Genomic DNA, 24,940 nt, shown 5'->3' on the forward strand with positions numbered 1-24,940 from the left:
AGACGCTCAACATCACTTATTATTTCCCCTGGTAGCTCAGATGGTAAGGAATCTGCCTGCAAGGCGGGAGATCCAGGTTTGATCCCTAGACTGGAAAACCTCCTGGAGGAGGGAATGGCAACCTACTCCAGTATTCTTGCCTAGAGAATTCCACAGACTGAGGGGCCTGGTGGGCTACAGTCCACGGGGTCACAAAGAGTCAGACACGACTAAGTGATTACTAGAGAAATTCAAATCAAAACTACAATGAGATATCACCTCACACTGGTCAGAATGGCCAACATTAAGAAGTCTACAAACAATAAATGCTGCGCAGGGTATGGAGAAAAGGGAACGCTCTTGCACTGTTGGTGGGAATGTAAAAGGATATAGCCACTATGGAAGACGGTGTGGAGATTTCTTAGAAAAACTAGAAATAAAACCACCATGCTGCTAAGCTGCTGCTAAGTCACTTCAGTCGTGTCCGACTCTATGCGACCCCATAGATGGCAGCCCACCAGGCTCCGCCATATGATGCAATCTCACTCCTAGGCATATACCCTGAGGAAAACACAATTGAAAAAAGACACATGTACCCCAGTGTTCATTGCAGCACTACTTACAATAGCTAGAACATGGAAGCAACCTAGATGTCCATCAACAGGTGAATGGATAAAGCAGCTGTGGCGGGCGGGGGGTGGGGGGGGGGTGGTAATGGAATATTACTAAGCCATAAAAAGGAATGCTATTGAGTCAGTTCTAATGAGGTGGATGAAACTAGAGCCTATTATACAGAGTGAAGTAAGTCAAGAAGAGAAAGATAAATATAATTTACTAACGCATATATATGGAATATAGAAAGACAGTACCAATCAATTTGTTTGTAGGGCAGCAATGGAGAAACAGACATAGAAAACAGACTTGTAGACATGGGGTAGGGGAGTGGGGGGAGAGAGTGAGATGTATGGAGAGTAACATGGAAACTTTCATTATCACATGTAAATAGACAGCCAGTGGGAATTCGCTGTATGATGCAGGGGACTCAAACAGGGGCTCTGCGTCAACCTAGAGGGGTGGGTGAGGAGGGAGACGGGAGGGAGGTTCAAAAGGGAGGGGACATATGTATACCTATGGCTGATTCATGTTGATGTTCAGCAGAAAACAACAAAATTCTGTAAAGCAATTACCCTTCAATTAAAAAAATAAAAAAACAGTGCCGCTCTTAGCCAGTACATAACATATGCCTCACAGCATATATGGCAGAATGGGATGATGGGTGGAAAGAGGAGGCAAGGATGACCCAGAGGAAAGGAAAAAACAAAACCTTAACGGAGGCTGTACATGGGCTGGAGAACTGGAGGGGAGTTGTTTTAAGGCTTTTAGATCTTCCAATTTTTCTACATCTATGCTAAGTTGTGTCGGACTCTTTGCAACCCTGTGGACTGTAGCCCGCCAGGCTCTTCTGTCCATGGGGATTCTCCAGGCATGAATACTGGAGTGGGTTGCCAGGCCCTCCTCCAGGATCGTGACTGAGGGATCAAACCCATATCTCTTATGTCTCCTGCATTGGCAGGCAGCTTCCTTGCAACTAGTACCACATGGGAAGTCCAATTTTTCTATAGCAAGCATGTATTAACTTTTATACACAAAAAATAAATGAAAATTACTTTAAAAGTAAAAAAAGATGACCCATAACTACAATGACCCAGAGAGGTGGGATGGGGAGGGAGATGGGAGGGGGGTTCAGGATGGGGAACACATGTAAATCCATGGCTGATTCATATCAGTGTATGGCAAAAACCACGACAATATTGTAAAGTAATTAGCCTCCAACTAATATAAATAAATGAAAAAAAAAGAAAAAAGAACATAAAGGCCGTGTTTCAAAATACACATGGGGGCTTCCCTGGTGGTCCAGAGGGTAAGACTCCACCTTGCAGTAAGCACAAGGGACATGGGTTCCACCCCTGGTAGGGGAAGATTCCGCGTGCTCTGCAACAGCTAAGCCCGTGCGCCACACTACTGAGCTCGTGCCCTAACGCCTGGAAGTTGCAACTCCTGAGCCTGTGCGCTGCAACTGCGGAAGCCATGCGCCCGGAGCTTGCGCTCCACGACAAGAGCAGTCAGCAATGAGAAACCCATGCTCCACGACAAGAGCAGCCACGGCAATGAGAAGCCCACGCTCCACGACAAAAGCAGTCCTTGCTCGCTGCAACTAGAGAAGCCTGAGTGCAGCAACAAAGACCGTCCAACATATAAAAAACAGAAAGCCCAAAAATAAAATAAATAAATCAACAAATCTGGTTTTTTTACATCTACATGAATTGACCAATAGATGAAGTTTCAAGAATTACCTTTTCCAAAGAAAAGAAATAAAAATAAGATTACTTAAAGGAGACAGCAAGACAGAAAGAGGTGAGAAGCAAAGCATACTGTGTTCAGGAGTTGAGTTAGATGGAGTCCAAGACGAAGGCTGAGATGAATCAATAAGCTAATGCAAAAGTTAAAAACAAACTAGAAAGGTCTGAAGAGAGGAGCTACAGTAATCTCCAGTTATAACAAGCAAGAACAGTAATTTCAAGACTTCTGAAAAGTAGGAAGTATCCTTTTTTCTACAACATTATACAGTAATATTAGCAGAAATAGGAATACTATTGCTAAATGAGTTTCTTTCCTATTTTTATTTTACAGGAAAAACATCAAACAGCAAACCTTTTATCAGTTACTTTCCCAGATTACTGAAAATCAAAATCTATAAATCCCACAGCTTCTGCTACTACATGAGAAAGTCTGGATACCTGCAAAGCTTCCCAGTGTGCAGAAGAGTGTTTAAGCTTTTTGAGTTAATAGACAAGTTTTACAATCATGCATAAAATGATAAATAAAGAGTTAGTGGGTAATTGTAATAATATGGCTTTAGCATATAATATTTCATAAATAACAAACCTAAAATTGAAAAGGTCAGCACAATCAGGTGGAAAATGATCAGTTACTACTACAAAATGAAAAATAGTAAATCTTAGTGTAGAATATGACTTAATCTACTCAAAATAAGTTGATTTCTTTCTAATTTTGAATCTAAATGCAACAGGAATCATATGCAGATAAAATACAAGATTATTTCTCTTCTTTAGATAAATCTGAAAATTAAGAATTCAAACATTTTGAAAAAATAGTGGGAAAAAAGTCGACCAATTCTTCAAAAATTTTTGGTTTTACAACAAGCAAAGCCTCTAAGCTTCCTAATTAGACTGATTTTCAATCATAACTATACTTTGTTATTTTCTGATTGCAAAAGTGACGCATGTTTACTATAGAAAATTTGACAGATATGGAAAAAAAAAAAAACCCAATTACCTGTAATCCCAGCCCCAGAGATAATCACTATTCACAACTTAGTATATTCAGCCTTTTTAATATATCATTTGTTATTATTATTACCTATACTCAACTGAGTTCAGTCACTTTAGTAATATTTCATGGTACTTTCCCAGGTCATTAAATATTTCTTCAAAACATACTTTTTAACGACTACATGGTATCCCTTTATATGCACGTATCAATCTCTTGATCAGCTAGGATATTTCCATCACCCAGAAGCATGAAGGACAGAAATACCAGGAATTCATTTCCTTATTAATGAAATCTGGTAGTACTATCACCTTTCAGACTGCATGGAAGTTATCTGTTTGAGAAGATAATCCAAATCTTAAAGATAAATTTAAAAACAAACAAAAACATACCAACTATACTATCAAAAAAAGCTCCACGCAGATGCCAATCATTTTTATCATTCAGGAAAGTGATCATGTGTGACAACAAAACATCATTGGCTTTCTGACGTCCAAAGAATACACACAACCGTGTTATCCCATTTTCCATTAAGGTTTGTTTCACGATATTTTCAGGGTCACTTAGCAAAGTGACAACTTTCTGCTGGACCATTTCATGTAAGGCTTGGAGCTCTAAAAAAAGAAAAAATAAAAATGTGATCAATTTTCTTTCCTCCAAACATATAGACCCAGTCTTTCTCAATCCTTGGAGGAAACAGAATGATTACAGAAGCCACCACAGAAAACCTACAATCACTAAGTTTTTCCACTACTCAAAGCTTTGAAGGATAGCTGGAAAAATGAAACATAGATTGAAAAACATAGTAATAAGCAGATGCTACAAGCATGGTTACTATCTCACTATTTACTAGCTCTATTTATGAGGCTCCAAGAAAAAAACTATGGGGAAGCACCAAAGAAAGATACTGTCCAGTAAGATCGACCTAAGGAAGTGAAACCACTTAAGACTGGTCAGGATATAATCTGATGGTACAGGTGTTGGTTAATTACAGTTTAGAAAGCCAGAAAACATACTGCAAGTCCTGACAAGACTTCACATGATCTGGCCACCACCTCCTTCTCTGATCTTATCTCCTACCCACCCTACCTTTTTCATTCATTTATTTAGGTAGTTGGTTGTCTTCCCCTTACTAAAACAGTCTCAAGAGAGCAGGGATCTCTTCTGTCTCACTTACCACCATATCCCTAAATGTTCACAGCAAGCACACAAACTGCCTTATGCAAAGCTCATTTAACAGTTATCCACTGACTAAATGAATGAAGGCAGAGCCCACTTCTGGTGCAGCCACTGCCAAGCGAGAAGGTGGTCTGAAAGACACAATTCTATATTCATGTTAAGAAAAACTTTAGATTAACTCCCCAAAAGTTTTATTGCCTAACTTCATTACTTAAAACGTCCAAGGACTTTTCCTGGTGGTCCTGCTGCTGCTGCTAAGTTGCTTCAGTCGTGTCCGACTCTGTGCGACCCCATAGACAGCAGCCCACCAGGCTCCCCCGTCCCTGGGATTCTCCAGGCAAGAACACTGGAGTGGGTTGCCATTTCCTTCTCCAATGCGTGAAAGTGAAGTCGCTCAGTCGTGTCCGACTCTAAGCGACCCCATGGACTGAAGCCTACCAGGCTCCCCCATCCCTGGGATTCTCCAGGCAAGAGTACTGGAGTGGGGTGCCACTGCTTTCTCCCTCCTGGTGGTCCAGGGGTTAAGAATTCACCTTGCAATGCAGGGGGCGTGGGTTTGAACCCTAGTCAGGGAACTAAGATCCTACATGCCCTGGAGCAACTAAGCCCATGCTCAACAACCAGAGTGCCCATGCACCAGCATGAAAGATCCCAATGACACAATGAAAATTCCGAGTGCCCCAACTAAGGCCCAATGCAGCCAAATAAATATTTTTTAAAAAATAAACAGTCCAATTACATGCTTATAGGATGTACAACAGTATTATTTTCTAAGCAATTCTGAGAATTTCCTTTCTGATACATTATTTCATAAGTTTAAAATTATTCCAGTGTCTTCAATTCCAAATAATATTTGTTGCATAAAATGATCCATTTAACAAGTAAATGAGACACTACAGCCATCTTCAGTTCAGTCGCTCAGTCGTGTCCAACTCTTTGCAACCCTGTGGACCACAGCACGCCAGGCCTCCCTGTCCATCACCAACTCCTGGAGTTTACTCAAACTCATATCCATCGAGTGGGTGATGCCATCCAACCATCTTATCCTCTGTCATCCCCTTCTCCTCCTGCCCTCAGTCTTTCCCGTCATCAGGGTCTTTTCCAATGAGTCAGCTCTTCGTATCAGGTGGCCAAGGTATTGGATTTCAGCTTCAACATCAGTCCTTCCAATGAACACTCAGGACTGATCTCCTTTAGGATGGACTGGTTGGATCTCCTTGGAGTCCAAGGGGCTCTCAAGAGTCTTCTCCAACACCACAGTTCAAAAGCATCAATTCTTCGGCGCTCAGCTTTCTTTATAGTCCAACTCTCACATCTATACATGACTACTGGAAAAACCATAGCAATGACTAGACAGACCTTTATTGACAAAGTAATATCTCTGCTTTTTAATACTGTCTAGGTTGGTCATAACTTTCCTTCCAAGGAATAAGCGTCTTTTAATTTCATGACTGCAATCACCAACTGCAGTGATTTTGGAGCCCGAAAAAATAAAGTCTGCCACTGTTTCCACTGTTGCCCCATCTGAAAAGTAGATTTCTCTAGTTTTTCTGAACTAGAAATATCTTAGAAAACATTTTAGTATATTATTTGACTTACAAATATTTAACACAATAAACATTAACTAAAAGCCTGTTAAAAAGCTGTATGGATGTAGAGAAACGTGAGCCAGGGACAGACCTTACAGACTTCCCCATTACATTGTTCCTTTATGATAAAAGGTATGGGTTTTGATACAAGAATCATAGGTAGTATGAAATAAATACAGTTTATGACTGAGTATATGTCAGAATATACTCATATAAGTAGGAAAGGCTTAGATTCCTTAGCTATGGTGTTGTCAATGCTTTTTCCTTTATCCTATAATTATTGCAAAATTCAGCTAGCTTTGCTGTTGACACAAATCAATTCTGGCTGAAAAACTACTGAGCTGAGAATCTGTGGTGACAGGTTGGTCATTTTCTGGCTAGATAACAATGCAAAAGAACGAGTAGAAGAGAACAGTCAAACAATAGGAATCCTTTCCTCTATATATCTGGTATTCTTTCACTTTACATTAGAATTATAAAAGAGAGTTTGCTGCAAGTTCACATTCTAAGTAACAGCAATTCGTTATAAATTAACAGAAAATTCAGAAGAGAAAAATCATACTACCTGTGTCATAATTTCCATTGGGGTGTGTAACTTCATCTATTTCTTCACTATTTGGGTCATTTTCCATATTGAGATTTTTCAACTGTACTAATTCCAGGAATCTCAAAGCTGTTTCTGCCAGCAGAGCTATGTTTTCTATAAAAGGGAGAAAATTTATAATAATTATAATCATAAATTTGTATAATGCTTATAAGTTATCTTCCCTAAATCTTAATACATATAAATAATAAATCATAAAACTAAAGAAAAGCAGGACTTTCCAATTTAGCACTTAACCTAATCTGACTTTTAGTGACTGATCTCATAATCTACAACTATACCCAAACTACCAGTTTTAATAATAAAACATAAACTTCTTTTAAAAATACAGAAATGTATAACATGATAACTACAGTTCACATTGCTATATGGTATATATGAAAGTTATTGGAGTAAATCCTAAGAGTTCTCATTACAAGGAAAAATATTTTTTTTCATTGCTTTTTATTATATCTTTGTGAGACGATGGGTGCTAACTAAAGTTACTATAGTAATCACTTTACAATATATATAAATCAGGCCATTATCCTGTACATCTTAAAACTATATAGTGATGTATGTCAATTACATCTCAGTAAAACTGGAAAAAATACCAAATAACCAAAATATAGCCCTCAAATCATTTGAAGCAAAAAAAAAGCTTAATTCTTCCACAAAGACTTATCTCTTCAACAGCATCATGCTGAGTAAGAGACACACAGCAGGCTACCAGAGAAACACATTTCACATTAAATTAAAAAGCCAACCTTTAGGATCACCTAGAGCCTGGCTCAGACCTCAACCCCGACACTTAGAGCTGACTGCTCAGCCAATCTGAGTCTCAGTTTCCTCACACATAACTGAGTCAGGACTACCTCAGAGGCCCACTACCCACACGCATCAACCCTTAAGGGACTGCTTTACAGTGACCCCAGGGTTCCTGCTGAACCAGCGGGACGCTGTCTGCCACGCCCCTGCAGTGGCCCGCGTCCTCCCCTTTCTCACTGATCCTCTAAGACTATTCCCCCCTCCTCGCCGCTGTGAGAACACCTGCTCCGTAGTGCTGCTGCCACACCTGCTGCTGACTCTACCTGCTCTGGGCTTCCACCTTCCTCCTCCTCCCATCTTTATGTATTCCTGCCTCTATCCTTCCCCTCTCACTTCCATGCTTAAATGTGACCACACCCTCAGAGACATACTTTCTTTTCTCAGCAGTCAGTGGCACTGAACATGAACTACCTCCTATTCATTCTAAGAGTCACTTTTTCTTCACTTTTTAACATCTCTGAAATAGAGATGCATCCCACCATAATTGATATTTTTTAGTCTATCAAATACAGCGATTCCCTTCATCATGGAGTCCCACCCCCTAGGCTTGCTAGGTTCAACACTTTTCTGAATAGAACAAAAATGTACCTCTAAGCAAACAAGTTATTGATACCTTGCAGCACCTACTCACCCTAAAGACAGGCGAATTCTATACCATTCTCTGATGATTCCAGATGAATACTCCCACTTTAATGAAAATATCTTTATTAGGAAAAGTCTCTTCTTTTCCTGGGCACCTCTCAAGTCTGAATAGATCTATTACTTATCTCCCCATTTATGCTCATGAACCACAGTACACTTGTCAGTTCACTTTACACAAGATACAAATCTATAGCAGCATCTTTTGAGTTTAAAAACACTATAAAAAAGAAAATTTTAATTGATTTTTAAACATTTATCATTATTGACACGTGTGGTTTAATGACACTTAGCCATACAAGTTCAAAGAGACTTCTGACTCTATGTAGAAACACAGCCTTCTCATGCTTACGCCACGGCTCACCATGGCCGGGTGGCACAGGGCACTGCAAGTCCTGGCACTGACCCTAGGTCACCACGGCCTCTCACCCTGAGACCAGCAGACAGATAAAAGCAGGGTGCCTCAAAGTCAAGGTCCACACCCGCAGCTCTGAAAACTGAGAAAGAACCAGGCCTGGTACACTCTGGTGGTATCCCTCAGCCTCTCCCCTCCCCAACTCCTCAGCTGGGAAATGAAGACACTCTAATACCTACTGCTCAAGACTGGGGTGTCAGCTTTAACAGCTAGACAGACCTTAAAATCTTAGAATCCAGAACCTAGAACCTGGAGCCTATTACACAGAGTGAAGTAAGTCAGAGAGAGAAAGACAAACACTGTATATTAACGCAGACATATATGGAATTTAGAAAGACGGTACCAAAGGTCCTACATGCAGGGCACCAAAGGAGGCACAGACGGAAAGAACAGACTTCTGACTCAGCGGGAAAAGGCAAGGGTGGGATGATTAGAGAGAACAGCACTGAAACATATGCATTACCAAATGTGAAATAGATGACAAGTGCAAGTCCAATGCACACCCAAAGCGGGTGCTCTGGGACAACCCAGAGGGATGAGGTGGGGAGGAAGGTGGGAGGGAGGTTCAGGATGGGGCAGACACACGTATACCTGTGGCTGATACATGTTGATGTATGGCAGAGGCCATCACAATATTGTAAAGGAATTATTCTTCAGTTAAATTAATTAAAAAAAAAATAAAGAATCCAGAACCTATTTCAGAATCGCTGTATCTTATACAATTAACCCTTGCAACCATGAGCAGTACATGCCCTTACACAAAGCAGATTTTTCAATAAACAGTCGCTACTGTTTTTATGCTATGACTGCTAGTAAATGAATGTAAATATGATATATTAATATAATACCTACACATCAGAATCTTACCTATTCACTACAACTGAGAAAAGACTAAGACACACTCAGCCAAAAGTAGCTCATAATAGTCTAAAAAACACAGCCTGTTTTTAAAAACCATAGGCTTTTCTTTAATTTAATTTTATTCAGTACAATTAAGTTGATCCTTGAACAACATCTGAATTTTTCTCACTAATAAACTGAAATATTAATATTAAATAATATTAAATATTTTATATTTATATTACTAAATAATGTTAATAAATAACTCAACATTAAATTAAATTACAGCGTCACACAATCCATGACTGGCTGAAATCCACAGATGCAGAACCATGGGCGGAGGGCCAACTATAAATTATAAGAGGAGTTTCAACCGTGTGGAGGGTCAGTATCCCTAAGCCCTATGTTGTTCAAGGGTCAACTGTATTTCTCTTTACCAAGTGAATTATAAACATGCTTTGTTCCAAATAATAAACCTGGATATGTCTTAAAAGAAATTCTGAATTTCCTAAGCCTAAAATTTACACCTATACAGCTATGGAAATCAGAAACCATAAATAGGCAGATGGATAAATATTTTTTAAAAAGCCAACAAGCACCAATCACTATGTGGATGTGTGTAGCCATAAAGACAGAGTCCAAAGATCATTTCTCACATTCTATGAAAATAACAAGTAAATCATAAAATAATGAACTAATAATAATAATAAATAATAATAAACTAATAATAATCTTTCAAAAAAAGAGACATTATCATCACCACACATATGTCACACACTATTTACAAAGACTTCAGAATTCCTGATTTCCATCAGATTATATCTTAGAAATAAATCATGGAATTATGTGAATATTTCAATGACATTTTCCATGCAGAAATAAGCATTCAAAATTAATTTAGGGAGCTAAAAATACAAATCTGTATCACTTGATTTTATGAGTGAGAATTATTTACAAAAACAGGTAGATATGTTAATGTAACACACCCACTTCACCACAAAGAAGTCACACTTCCTAAGCATCATAGTAACTGAGTGAGTGAAGTCGCTCTGTCGTGTCTGACTCTTTGTGACCCCACGGACTGTAGCCTACCGGGTTCCTCCATCCATTGGATTTTCCAGGCAAGAATACTGGAATGGGTTGCCATTTCCTTCTCCAGGAGATCTTCCCAACCCAGGGATTGAACCCGGGTCTCCCACATTGTAGGCAGACGCTTTACCGTCTGAGCCACCAGGGAAGCTGAAAGAACCTTCAAATTCAGTAACCTAACAGGCTAGATCCTTTTAACACCAAGCTACCCAGCAAAATTAACCTTTTTCAATAGCAATAGACTGTAATACCCTAATACTAATATTCAAGCAAACATATCTGTTCAGAGAAACTTTAGAAGGGCCCAAAGACACTAGATCAGAAGCACATAGTTGCAAACATCTTACTCCACATTAAATATAATATTTCCAATAAAGTCATAAAATTCTGTGCTATATATTTTTCACTTAATAACTGATCATTTCAAATAATGAGAGTACACACAAAGCTTGAGTTTCATGAACAGATCAGCTATAAATATTACCAAGATGTACACAAATAATCCAAGGACCAAAGTTCAAGGTTATCTTTCGAATTTCCAAAAATATCAGAGAAACAGGAGGTATTACGGTCAGTTACTAACTTCAGGATGTCAGTGGTCATTTATTGCGACAATAAGCTCTTACCAGCGTAGGCTAGCCTGACAATTGTGGCATCATCCTGGGCCAAGTGGGCTATGCCTGGCAGGATGTACTCTGGGTAAATGTTAACATCGTTGCGAGGAACCTCCTTCACAAGAGCAAGAACTTTAGTCAACGTCCTCAAGGCTTCGGCCCTCACTCTGGGAACAGAGTCATTGCTGAAATGCAAAAGATAAGGAGTAATACGATCCAAAAGAATTTCTACACTTAATCTTGGGGCCAAATGGAGAATAAGTTCCAAAGCGGCAAGCTTGGAGTCGCAGTATTTCAGGGTCTGCAGGCAGGACGTTATAACTGACACCAAGATAACCAGCCCATTCTCCTTGGGTTCTCCATCCACTTTCTCCAGCAGATCGTGTCCACAGAGATTGTGAATAATGTTGTCCAAATCCTTCCTTATAACCAGAATACGCTCATCTGCTGAAAGAAATGTTTCTTTGGCAAACTGGGCCATATAGGGCTGAAGAAAAGTGTAGAATATTTCAGGAAAGGCATTGCCACGTTGCTGCTTTAAGTAATCTTCTGCCTCTAAACGCTTATCTGGTTCACGGTGAATCATCTGAGTTACCTACACCAAGGGGAGAATGGGAGTAAAACACATATTTAAGAAAAGCAAATTAAATCAGACCAAAGCTACAACAGCAACTTACACGTGACTTAAAGGGATTCTGAGGTAATACTGACTCTTTCCAATCTTCACCTTTCAAACTACTTTCAGAACCTGACTACTGAGTAAAATGTGACTCTACTATCATCCTATAAAGCAAGAGGAAATCACGGAGTAACATACTCTAGACGGTCCAGACACATAAAGAGGATCAAGTCTTAAAAAGTAGTCAAATTCATTCCTTTTACAGCTAAGAAAAGGTAGGCCCAAATTCATAAAGTTACTTAGCCAACAGAACATGATAATGAGCGCCACACCAAGGACAGACAGGTATGCCAGCTCCTAAATCCAATGTACTGTTCACTGGACGTGAGCTAAACTGGCTTCCTCTGGAGCATCTTACTTTTTAATATTTGCCACTTTTAAGAGAAATCAAAATGCATGTTTCCCTACCTTACTAAAGAATGTTTTAAAGACACCATATAACCTTTCAATGGCTCAGACTCATCATCAGATGCATCAGTTACTGTAGTAAATGCTGTAAAAAAAAAAAAATCCCCTCAAACAGCAGTGTGGATATACAGCTGACGTGATCTCCCAGTATCCTTCACATCTGATCTGCTATACTAACGGGTGATTCAACAGCCCCCCTGCCAGACCTGCCCTCAGAGTCAAGGGAGGTCTACAAAGCTAGCTGCTTCTATATGAAATGCCCTGCTGTTGCTGCATTACACTCAAGCTGATTCTCCTGTCTCCTCATTTTAGATATTTATCCTCTTCATTACCTACCAGCAAGCTCTATCTGGACAACCTAATGCCCAAGCACCTCCTTATTTCCTTCCAAATCTGTCCAAAGCAGAGTTAGGATTTTAATGGAAAGATGTGTGTGTATGTGTGTGTGTTTATAATACACAGTCAAATGAGCTCTGTGTCTAAGAAGGGGGAAAAATTAGACATTTCCGCTTAAGAAACTAAAAATGACAGAGGCTTATATTAGTCTATGGGGCTCTATTGCTTGTCACAAATTCAGAATGTTCCACAGAACTAATATAAAAGGAAGAATATAATTCTATTTAAAACATTATGGTAAATATTTGCAGCATAGTTACCAATTCTCTGATACTGCGATCTTCGATTTTACTCAGCACCTGTTCAGGGAAAAACTGCCCGTTTCTATAGGCCAAAAGTTGAGAGAGATCAAACAGAGGCACGCCTTCTGTAAAAAGCTCAGCTATCACACAACCTGGAAAACAGCAGGGAATAATTCCATTAAAAATGAAATGCAAGAGATCATCAATACAAATCAAGAACTAGAGAATTCATGAAACTCAAGGTACAAAACTTCTTTAATGTAACATACAACTACAATCAAGCAAGGCAGAAAAAATGACTACTGCCCAATCATCAGTTTCCAGAAGTATGAAGTCAAAAAAGGTCTACTTAATTCTTCTCCTTCTTAGAAAAATTAAATTACTTCCTTGTTCAATAATTTAAAACAAATGTACTACACATACTTTATATATACACACGTATTAGGAGAGACAAGGATAGATTGAAAGTCAAAATACAGTGTTTTTATTATGATTTTATACACATTAAGCTCATAAGAAACTACTGAGAAGTTGTACCTGACAACTCATTTACTAACCATTAAACAAAAAGTTATCAGGTGCCTACCACTAGACTTTAACAGTGCATGAAACAGATAAAATCCCTGCCCTCATGAAGCTCTTATTCTAGAAGAGAGAAAGTAAACCAGCGAACACACACAATTATAAAATGGGAAGTGCTAAGAAGTGTGGTTGTAAGATTAAAGGGGGAAAAAAAAGATACCCTTCGTTGTGCACTTACATAATCTTCCAACAAGAAATGTACCTACATTCCCAAAAAGACAAAGCCGTTTCACTGAAACATCATGACACACATTTAACGAGCTTTAAGGAGACTGCTGAACAACCTGAGTCACAGCCTTGCACGTGCCGGTCCCTCTGCCTGGGACGCAACTCCATCGAGAATCTTCATGGCTTATACCTAAACCTCTTTCAGACCTTGAATCAAATGTCATCTTAGCAATATGGCATTTCTTGACTGCCCAGTTTAAAACTGCAAGACCCCTAACACAACTACCCCACCCTCAACACCTAGCACAATCCCCTTTCCCTGCTGTTTTTCCCCACAGCACCAAATGCCACATTTTATATTTTATGCATTTATTTCTTTACTATCCATATACCCACTAGAATGCAAACTCCATAGGGATTTTTGTCTATTTTGTTCACTAAAAGATCTCTAGCAACTAAGACAGTTCCTGATATATAATAAACATTCAATAAATTTCTTAATTTCTATCCATATAATATCAAGTTTTATAATAAAAAAAATAAAAATAGTTATTAAGAACACCAAAGCAAAAAGCAAACAGAAGAACTGAACAATACTATAAACTAGATCTAATGGAAATCAAAGAACACTCACTCCATCTAACAGAATACAAAATTCTTCTCAAGTACATTTGGCACACTCTCCAGATGAAACCATATGCTAGACCATAAAACAAGCTTCAGTGAGTTTTAAAGGACTGAAATCACAGAAATTATGTCCTTCAAACCACAATGGAATGGAATAAATCAGTAACAGCAGAAAAATCTGAAAAATTCACAAATATGTAGAATTAAACAACACATTCATAAATAACCAATGACCAAAGAAAACTTACAAAATACTTTGAGATAAATGAAAATGAAAGCAATATACAAAAATGTATGGGATGCAACTAAAGCAGCAGTTGGAGAAAATGTAAACTATAAACACCTATCTTGTAAAAGAGAAGCTCAAAACAGTAACCTAATCTTAACCTTGAGAAACAAACTGAAACCAAAGGAAAAAGAAGGAAAGGAAAACCAGAAATTGGGGGGAAAATTTATGCAATAGGGTATAAAATACACTAGAGACCATTAACAAAACCAAAAGCTCATGCATTGAAAAGCTCAACATAACTGACAAACGTTTACTGACATGACTCAAACTACTAAAATCAGATAGGAAAAAGGGGACATCACTACCAACCTCACAGAAATAAAAACAATTTTAGGGGAATAATTTAAACAAATGTATGCCTGCCAAAAATTAGACAAACTAAATCAAATGCACAGATTCCTAAAAAGATAAAGATTACCAAAGGTGACTTAAAAGAAAATCTGAATAGACCTTGTAAAGTGATGCAATTAGTAATTAAAAACCTCCCACAAAGAAAAACCTAAGCCAACTAAACAAGTGAATTCTGACAAACATTAAAATAATTAACAGCCATTCTTGACAAATCCTAACAAAACACAGAGGAGAAGGAACACTTTCCAACTTATTCTATGAGGCCAATCTTACCCTAGTAGCACACTAGACAAAAGCATCATAATTAAAGAAAACTACACATTAATATCCCTGATATAAAAATCCTCCACAGAATATCAGCAAACTGCAGGCAGGAACTGAGGAGCCCACAGCAGTAGTAGTGAAGCTGCTCGGTCGTGCCCGACTCTTTGTGACCCCATGGACTGTGACCCCAGGCTCCTCCATCCATGGGGTTTTCCAACAAGCGTACTGGGGTGGGGTGCCATTTCCTTCTCCAGAAGAGTCCATACCAATAATAATAAACAAATTAGGGGAAAGAGAGGATACTTGAGCACACAGAATGCTGAAGGCCTACGGTGGAAGGTGCTGGAATTGGAAGATCATCACTTTGCAACCATCACAGTAAAGATCAAATAAGGCAAGAATGATTAACAGATGCCAAATCAAAGAGGAAATCGTGAGGACTGGCAGGATACTAGCATGGGGTTAAAAGTTTCTTCCCACAGGTTGCTTACTAACTGCAAGGGATTAAAAACAAAAATAAAAAGTAACTACAGATAGGAGAAATTGGGCAAGAATTTGACCACATGATCAAAGTAAACATCACCAATACATACCATTTGCTCCAGATACCATAGTATAAAGACATCATCACCTACACAGAGGCCCTGAGAATGAATAACCTGAATCTAATCACAAGCCTTCTTATATTAACAGTGCAAACAGAGGAAAACAACAGAATGGGAAAGACCAGAGACCTCTTCAAGAAAACTGGAGATACCAAGGAAATATATCATGCAAAGACAGGTACAATAAAGGACAGAAACGGTAGGAACCTAACAGAAGCAAAAGAGATTAAGAAGAGGTGGCAAGAATACACAGAACTATACAAAAAAGGTCTTAATGGCCCAGATAACTTACGATGGTGTGATCACTCATCTAGAGTCAGATATCCTGAACTGTGAAGTCAAGTGGACCTCAGGAAGGAAATTCCAGCTGAGCTATTTCAAACCCAAAGGGATGATGCTGTTAAAAGTGCTGCACTCAATATGCCAATAAATTTGGAAAACTCAGCAGTGGCCACAGGACTGGAAAAGGTCAGTTTTCATTCCAATCCCACAGAAGGGCATTGCCAAAGAATGTTCAAACTACCAAACAATTGCATTCATTTCACGTGCCAGCAAGGTAATGCTCAAAATCCTTCAACTTAGGCTTCAGCAGTACATGAGCCAAGAATTTCCAGATGTAAAAGCTAGATTTAGAAAAGGCAGAGGAACCAGAGATCAAATTACCAACATCCAATGAATCACAGAGAAAGCAAGGAAATTTCAGAAAAACATCTGTTTCACTGACTACACAAAAGCCTTTGACTGTGTGGATCACAACAAACTGCCGAAAAATTCTTCAAGAGATACCAGACCACCTTACCTGTGTCCTGAGAAACCTGTACGCAGGTCAAGAAAAAACAGAATCAGACATGAAACAGCAGACTGGTTCAAAATTGGGAAAGGAGTACATCAAGGCTGTATATTGTCAAAAAGTATTTAAGTTCTATGCAAAGTACATCATGCAACTGGGTGCTGGGCTGAATGAACTACAAGGTGGAATCAAGATTGCTAGGAGAAATATCAACAACCTCAGATATGCAGATGATACAATTCTAATGGCAGAAAGTGAAGAGGAACTAAAGATCCTCTTCATGAGGGTGAAAAAAGAGAGTGAAAAAAAACTGTCTTAAAAACTCAACACTCAAAAAGCTAAGATCACGGCACCCAATCCCAACACCTCATGGCAAACAGGTGGGGAAAAAGTGGAACCAGTGACAGATTTTCTTTACTTGGGCTCCAAAATCACTGTGGACAGTGACTGCAGTCACGAAATTAAAAGATGTTTGCTCCTTGGAAGAAAAGCTATGACAAACCTAGACAACATATAAAAAAGCAAATATCACTTTGCCAACAAAGGTGCATATAGTTAAAGCTATGGTTTTTCCAGTAGCCATATAAGGATGTCAGAGTTGGACCATAAAAAAGGCTGAGCACTGAAGAACTGATGCTTTTGAGCTGTGGTGCTGTCCCTTGCACAGTAAGAAGATCAAACTAGTCAATTCTAAAGGAAAAACCAACCCTGAATATTCACTGGAAGGACTGATGCTGAAGCTGAAGCTCCAATACTTCAGCCACCTGATGGGAAGAGCCAAATCACTGGTAAAGACCCTGTTTCTGGAAAGATTGAAGAAAACAGGAGAAGGGGGCAGCAGAAGATGAGACGGTTGGATGGCATCATTGACACAATGGACATGAGTTTCAGCAGACTCCGGGAGATGGTGAAGGACAGGGAAGCCTGGTGTGCTGCAGTCCATGGGGTCGCGAAGAGTCGGACACAACTTAGTGACTGAACAACAACAATAATCACAAAGATCAGCAGATACATCCAAAATGAGAACCATTCTACTGAAAAGGAAGGAGGTGAGCTTGAGCTTGCACATACATTGCAGGTAAAAGCTGATGAAAACTGAAGATGATCTAAGTTTAGTCAACAGTAATGCACCAGTGTCAACTCCTGATTCCGATACGGTATTACAGTCATGTAAAATGTCACTACTGGGGGAAGCTGGACAAAGGGATCTTTGTTATGCTTACAAATTATTGTGAGTCTATTATTCTAGATAGAGAGCATAAAAATAATCTTTAAAAATTTAAGGGGAGAGAGATTCTTCAAAAAATGCCAATGTTGTAATGACAAAGAAAGGCTATGAAAATGCTTCAGATTAAATGAAGCTGAAGAGACAACTAAATGCAATACCTGATCCTAGACTGGCTCCTGTCCTGCAGCAGGAAAAAGGCTGTAAAAGACATTACCGGATCAGATAGAAAATGAGGATAAAAAGTGTAGATTATTGTATCAATGTTAAATTCACTGCAGGTGATAATTACAACACACAGCTACATAAGAATTATGTAAGAGGATACCTGGGATTTAGGAAATACACACTAAAGTACTTGGGGAAAGGGGCCGTGGGGGGTGGAGGGGTGATGACAGCTGGGGAGCAATAAAGCAACTGGAAAAACATTAACAGGTGAATCTGAGTAAAGGATTTATGGGTGTTTTATGTACTTTTTTTATTTCTGCAAGTTTTTTAAGTTTTTTAATTTGAAATTATTTTTAAATACTAGAAAAAGTTAGAAAGAAAAACTATTTACAACTAAATGGAGGTTGTTTACCGAATGAACTATGTCCTTCACCACCCGCCTAAATTCCTGAGTTGAAGCCCTAACACCTAGTACCTTAGAATGTGACCATTTGAAGAAGGGCCTTTACTCTTTGCGAACCCATGGACTGTGGCCCGCCAGGCTCCTCCATCCATGGGCAAGAATACTGAAATGGACTGCCATTTCCTTCTCCTGGGGATAGTCCTGACCCAGGATCAAACCTGTGTCTCCTGCATTGGCAGGCAGATTCTTTACTGCCTGAGCCGCCAGGGAAGCCCTTTAAAGAGGTAATGAAGGTTAAATGAGGTCATGAAGGTGGGACCCTGATCCGTCTGACTGGTGTCCATGTGCTCACCTCAGGGCACACATACTAGAGTCCTTACGAGAGGAAGGACCACCAGGGGACGTCCACCTGCAACTCCTCACGGATGGAGTCCTCAGCAGAAATCAACCCTGCTGGCACCTTAGTCCTGGACTTCCAGGCTCTGAGGGAACTTTCCAGAACTGGGGAAAATAAAATTTTTAAGCTACCCAGTCTGGAGTATTTTTGTCATATTACCCCTAGCAAACTAATATAAAGGTAAAAATAGGATTTTTTTATTTTCCTCGAAACTTTTAAAATGGTGTTCTGGAAGAGGTACTACTGGGTGGTATTTTGTGCAAGTTGCCTTTACCATCACCAAGCCCTTCTTTACTACTCAGATCTCCGCTAAATATCACCTTCTGGGGAGGCCTTCATTGCATCCACTGGCCCTTGCCATCCACTTACCAGTAACAGCGCTTCATCACAGTGCCTGTCACTAACCAAACTAACTTTCTTACTCCTTTACCTTTGTATCCTCTCTCCCCGCCCACACTTGGAATGCAAGTTCCATGAGTGCAGAAGCTCTCAGTCTTGTTCACAGCTGCACTTCCAACATCTACACAACAGTAACATACATACACAACACACGTAACAGGCACTCAGACACTTGTCGAGTGAATGAATGAAAGATCTCCAGCAAAAAAGGCTCTGCCCATACGTGTGACCAGAGACAGTATATACACACTTCTCCCAAACCAGCAACAGGAACAATGGATATGCATCAAGATGCAGAAAAGTAACATTCGAACTCAAAGACCCTAAATCACATCTTAGGAGCCACCGGAGGGGAACCCACCCACCTCTTTCAAAGAAATGAAAAGGGCCTGTCTTCAACCAAAATAACGTATAGCTCTACAGTCTGGAAAAACAAATATGGAGTGAGAAATGTGTTAAACTCTACAAAACTATAAAGCACACAGAAAGGATAAATATAAATTCTTCATCAATCCCTGAAATTTAAAAACTATAACAAACTTCTAGTTATAAGACAACTATGTCATGGAGATGCACAGCAAAGTGACTAGAGTGACTAACAGAGGAGACTTCAAAAGTTCTCATCCGCAAGAAAAAAGTAATTTTTTAACTACGCATGCATAGCAGCAGATGTGGTGATCATTTCCCAATATATACAAACACCAAATCAAAATGCTGTTCACCTAAAACTAATGTTATATGTCAATCATAACTAAAAAAGTTATAAATGATCCCCTATAGCTAAAAAGTCGGAGAAGGCAATGGCACCCCACTCCAGTACTCTTGCCTGGAAAATCCCATGGATGGAGGAGCCTGGTAGGCTGCGGTCCATGGGGTCGAGAAGAGTCAGACAGGACTGAGTGATTTCACTTTCACTTTCACACAGTGGAGAAGGAAATGGCAACCCAGGAGAATCCCAGGGACCAGGGAGCCTGATGGGCTACCGTCTACAGGGTCGCACAGAGTTGGACACGACTAAAGTGACGCAGCAGCAGCAGCATAGCTAAAAAGTGATCCCATCTCTAAGCTGGAGGAGTCCTACTTACAGAACAGTAAGCTTAATATGTAAAAATGGCTCAAGAAAAATTTAGATCAAGCTGGGACTTTGGTGCATGACATTTCTAACATTCACAACCCGGAATCCATGCCGTCTCATCAGAAACACCGTCCCTGAGTATTTCCCTGGCACGCAGATTAATGGGCTTAACACCAAGAGAGGAACAACCCTGGGCAACAAAATCATTCATCTGCCTAGATGAAATACACTTCATTGTCACTTTTCCTAAAAACCTAAAATACAACTCAGTTTATAGTATCTTTGTAGGAAACCTACAGGTGAGAAAAAAAAATTAAAGCCAACCTTTCCAAAACTTACAAAAAATGGCACTGAGTTCATATGGTATTCCCCTGGATACCACCCTCAGGCCACTTCTCCTCCCAGAAATTCATACATAGCCTAGAAGCCTGACCAAGTTTCACGTGGTCTGTGTATGTAAATAGTAGTATGCATGCATGGTACTTTTTTCCAAGGAAGGACGTGACTGGTTTCATCAGAGTCTCTAAGGGGAGCCAAGAGCACTGAAGAATCACTTCACAAACTCTGACTACAAATGCATTCCCTTGGCTACAGCACTATTTCCTAGTAACTATCAAATCTCCATCTCTGTCCCAAATTTCTATGCACCATACCTTTGTAAACAACTGCCTGTCACACATCTCCTGGATATCCCCCGACACCTTCAACTCAGCATCTAATACAGACCTCAGCATTTTCCCACCCCCAATCTGTTCCTCCTCGTGTGTCTCCTAGCTCAGCAACCAGCATCACCCCCCCCCAACCCGATTTCCCAAGTCAGGGGAAGAGGAGTGTTCTTGAACAGACTAGATCTGACTCTCTTCATGTTTTGCAGACATACTTCTAACCTTCTGAGATGATAAGGAGAATGTATGGTAGCTTTGGGCTTCCCTGGTAGCTCAGCTGGTAAAGAATCTGCCTGTAACGCAGGAGACCTCAGTTCAATTCCTGGGTCAGGAAGATCCCCTGGAGAAGGGCATGGAAACTCACTCCAGTATTCTTGGGCTTCCCTAGTGGCTCAGACAGTAAAGAATCTGCCTGCAATGTGGGAGGCCTGGGTTCGATCCCTGGTTGGGAAGAGCCCCTGGGAGGAGGACATGATAACCCACTCCACCAACACAACCTTTAGCATGCATGCACGCTCAAAGCACCTTTGGGTTCACCGGTGGCCCAGTGGTAAATGCAATGCAGGAGTTCCGGGTTTGATTCCTGCGTCAGGAAGATCCCCTGGAAGAGGAAGTGGCACCCTACTCCAGTATTTCTTACCCGGGAAACCCATGGACAGAGAAGCCTGGCAGTTCCTGGGGTCGCAAAGAGTTGACCACAACTCAGCATCTGAGCAGTAATTACCTTACAGGTCTCAGCTTAAATATCACCCTTCCAATAAAGATGCCTTTCCTGATTCTGCCTCTCTACCCATCACCACCAGAGACTCATTTAAGTATTCATATGTTCCTATAATAGCACCCTAAGGGTATCACTACCACAGCAAATGACAGTGCACTGAAATCACTTTTCAATATCACATCTCTCCATTTAAAGTGTAAGCACCTCGAAAAGAGAAAATTATTCATGTCTCTCACTTAAGACAGTGCCTGACCCATACAGAAGAATTCAAAGATTCCTTAAACATCTCAATAAGCGGACCACTCTGCATTTTCTAGGTACTTAAAACATATCCAATGAAATAATGCATCCGTCTGAAGAGTAGGTGGATTTACCAAAAAGTTAATTTTCTGTATTCAATAAATTCAATAAATTTATTATAATTATAATATAAATTATAAATAAATGTATTCAATAAATTCAATAAAAAATAAATGCACATCCCCGCCTTAGCAAAGTTCACCAACTCAAATACCTGCTGAAAAGATATCCATTGCTCGCTTCAATTCTCCTCTTGTTCTTTGATTGCTGTTTAAGTCTACAAGTGGAGTTGAAGGATCTCTCATATATTCTAACTCTGTGGCAAACAATCCACCATCGACAAAACGTTCGGGAGCAATGTAACAAGTTCTCCTCCGTGAAGTGTCAAAAAAATAATTGAAATCTGCTGGGTTGTCCTCTGGAAGGTAAGTGGGCTTGAAACTGGCAAAATCCGTTAGAAGAACCCAATTCCAACTGGTGACCATCACATTCTCCGTCTTGATGTCCCCATGACGGACGCCGGATTTGTGCGCTTGGTCCACAGCTGTGAGGATCTGGAAAGCGATCCAGCGCTTCTCGATGTTATTTAAGAAGGGACGGGTGCTGATGCGGTCGTAAAGGTTGTCTCGCACGTACTGCCGGAAGAGCATGGCTGCCTTCTCAGAAGCTTTTTCGGCAGCTTTCTGGAAAGGCAGGCAGTTCTGGGCAGAATGAAGCCTGATTTTCAGTTCCTCCAGCTCTTGTTTATAGCTGGTGAGAGGCAACGTGGGATCCTGAATTGCAAAGACCTTCACAACCACCAAGCCTTCTCGGTGTTTCGCTCGGGCAACTTTAAAGAACCGAGTACTCCCCAGACTCTTATCATATTCAAAGTCATGGATGTCTGAGAAATAACTCTCCACAGAAAGGATCTGGGAGGGAGCAATGCCAGCGAGCTGGTTTCCCATGATGGCAGCAAGCACCTCCAAGACAGCAAGTTAGGGTACAACACTTAATTTTCTGAAAAAAAGAAAGAAAAAAAGGAAAAGAGAAAAAAAAAGAACCAATGAAACATCATTTTTTATGTGGCATCCTTCTACAAGGTAGATGTATTATATTCCTCTTCCACCCCACAGGACTGTACTTAACTTCTTGGCAGCCTCTAAATTTCAAACATATTTATCTTAAAAGATCTTGTTATTTTGTCGTCCTTTCCAGGAGCTTACAGGAAAACAGACCCCATCAATATTAAGTTGAAATATCAGAAAGTGTATTTTCTGATACTGATACTTAAAATTCAATGAGTCTTTACTAAGTGTTGTGCTTGGGGCTGAAAGAGTCACCAAAGTGCTATATGACACAGTTATTCGTCCAAGAAGAGTCTGTAGCCTTGGATAGGAAACCCAAGCACATCTTAAATCTAACTAAGAATCGCCAAATACAAACAGGTTAGGCTTGGCTTCCCCGGTGGCTCAGATGGTAAAGAATCCGCCTGCAAGGCAAGAGACCTGGGTTCAATCCCTGGGCGGGGAAGATCCCCTGGAGAAGGAAATGGCAACCCACTCCAGTACTCTTGCTTGGAAAATACCATGGACAGAGGAGCCTGGTAGGCTACATAGTCCACAGGATCGCAGAGTCGAACAAGACCAAGTGACTTAAAAAAAAAACCCAAACCATCACCATATCCTGGACCCATCCAGCCTTAACTCCAGCGCGCCTTCCCACTCGGCTAACTGAAGGCAGAAGAGCTGTTTGGTTTACAACAACAACAGGGAAGAACCCCTGGCAGAGATGTTAAGGAAAAGTAAATCAATACACCCTATTTGCCAAAACACAGCCCAAGGTTCTCCTAGTTCGGATCTTGCAGGAAATCAAATACCTTCCTTGTCAATTACAACCCAAGGTTCTCCTCAGATCTTGCAGGAAATCAAGGCACACAAGGACGCACGGATGTGCACACATGCAAACCTTTACCCCGGGGCAATGGGAAGTGTCACAAGCCGACCGCTCGCTGCCTGACGAGGAGCTCACGGCTGGTCCCGTCGGGGTCTGGGCGGCAAAAGGACCCAGCAGCCGGGCGAAGCCCCCTTAGAGGGAGGGCGGGGGAGCCGCGGAAGGCGTCCGGGACCCCAACGGCCCGCGCGGGGAGCTCTCGGGGCCGCGGCTGACGAGAGCCCAGCGCCCGAGGAGCGGGCCCGCCAGCCCCGTCGCCTCAGAGGCCACGCGCTCCGGGGCCTCGCCGTCCTCTCGCGCGGGCCTGAACCGTCAAGGTCCTGTGACTCCGCCAGGGCCTCCCCGCACCAGCGGGAGACGGAGCCCGGAGGACGGGCCGGCTTCCAAGGCCCGGGGAAACGCCGCTCCTCCCTCGGCGGCCCGGCAACGCCTCGCGGGCCGAGCTCCCGGGAGAGGCCGCCGGCTCGGACCCCACTTCCTGTGGCGGAGAGGAAGTGACGTCAGAGCGAGGCTGGAGGAGGAGGAGGAGCGCGGGGGCGGGGCTGGTTGCTAGGAAACCGGGGAGGGGCGTGGCCTGGTTCCAGGATCTTGGAGGAAGGAAACAGGAGGATGGCCCCTCAGCTGGTAAAGAAGACCCCTGCGGTGCGGGAGACCTGGGTTCCATCCCTGGGTTGGGAAGATCCCCTGGAAAAGGGAACAGCCACCCACTCCAGGATTTTTGCCTGGAGAATCCCATGGACAGAGAGGAGCCTGGTGGCCTGTGGGTAACTCCAGGATTCTGACCTGGAGAATTCCACGGACTGTGTAGTCCATGGGGTCGCAAAGAGTTAGACACCACTGAGCGACTAAGCTCACGTGTTATGCCACAGTTTGGGGATTTATTAAAACACACTGTTATTTAATTGATATAACTCCTTAGATTATTATCCAAATTATAATCGAGAAGCAGTTGCCCTTGTGTTTGTATTCTTTGTATTTTTAAATTTATGTATTCGGTAGGTTGGGCTTTCCTCGTGGCCCAGTGGTAAAGAATCCACTTGCCGTCTCTGGGTCAGGGAGATTCCCCTGGAGAAGGAAATGGCAAGCCCACTCCAGTGTTCTTTCCTGGGAAAGTCCTTAGGCAGAGGAGCCTGGTGGGCTGAAGTCAG

The 24,940-nt window shown here is 41.1% G+C and overlaps 1 protein-coding gene across 4 annotated transcripts in view; it reads right to left on the reverse strand.

Moving 5' to 3' along the window:
• Positions 1–24,267, reverse strand: part of PIK3R4 (phosphoinositide-3-kinase regulatory subunit 4) — an 84,928-nt gene extending 60,661 nt beyond the window's left edge. For 2 of the 4 annotated variants that reach the window (XM_043874079.1, XM_043874076.1), the window contains exons 1-6: positions 23,814–24,267; positions 22,075–22,859; positions 12,850–12,983; positions 11,119–11,701; positions 6,664–6,798; positions 3,723–3,944 (exon numbers count right to left, since the gene is read on the reverse strand). In XM_043874079.1, coding sequence (XP_043730014.1) covers positions 3,723–3,944; positions 6,664–6,798; positions 11,119–11,701; positions 12,850–12,983; positions 22,075–22,807 — 1,807 coding nt within the window. In that variant the 5' untranslated portion in view covers positions 22,808–22,859; positions 23,814–24,267. Of the gene's footprint in view, positions 1–3,722; positions 3,945–6,663; positions 6,799–11,118; positions 11,702–12,849; positions 12,984–22,074; positions 22,860–23,807 lie in introns of all 4 variants that reach the window. The other 2 variants (XM_043874078.1, XM_043874077.1) reach the window with 2 other exon arrangements.
• Between the last annotated feature and the right edge of the window lie 673 nt (positions 24,268–24,940).

The sequence above is a fragment of the Cervus elaphus genome, chromosome 19 (assembly GCF_910594005.1).
Source record: "Cervus elaphus chromosome 19, mCerEla1.1, whole genome shotgun sequence".
Lineage (NCBI taxonomy): Eukaryota > Metazoa > Chordata > Mammalia > Artiodactyla > Cervidae > Cervus > Cervus elaphus.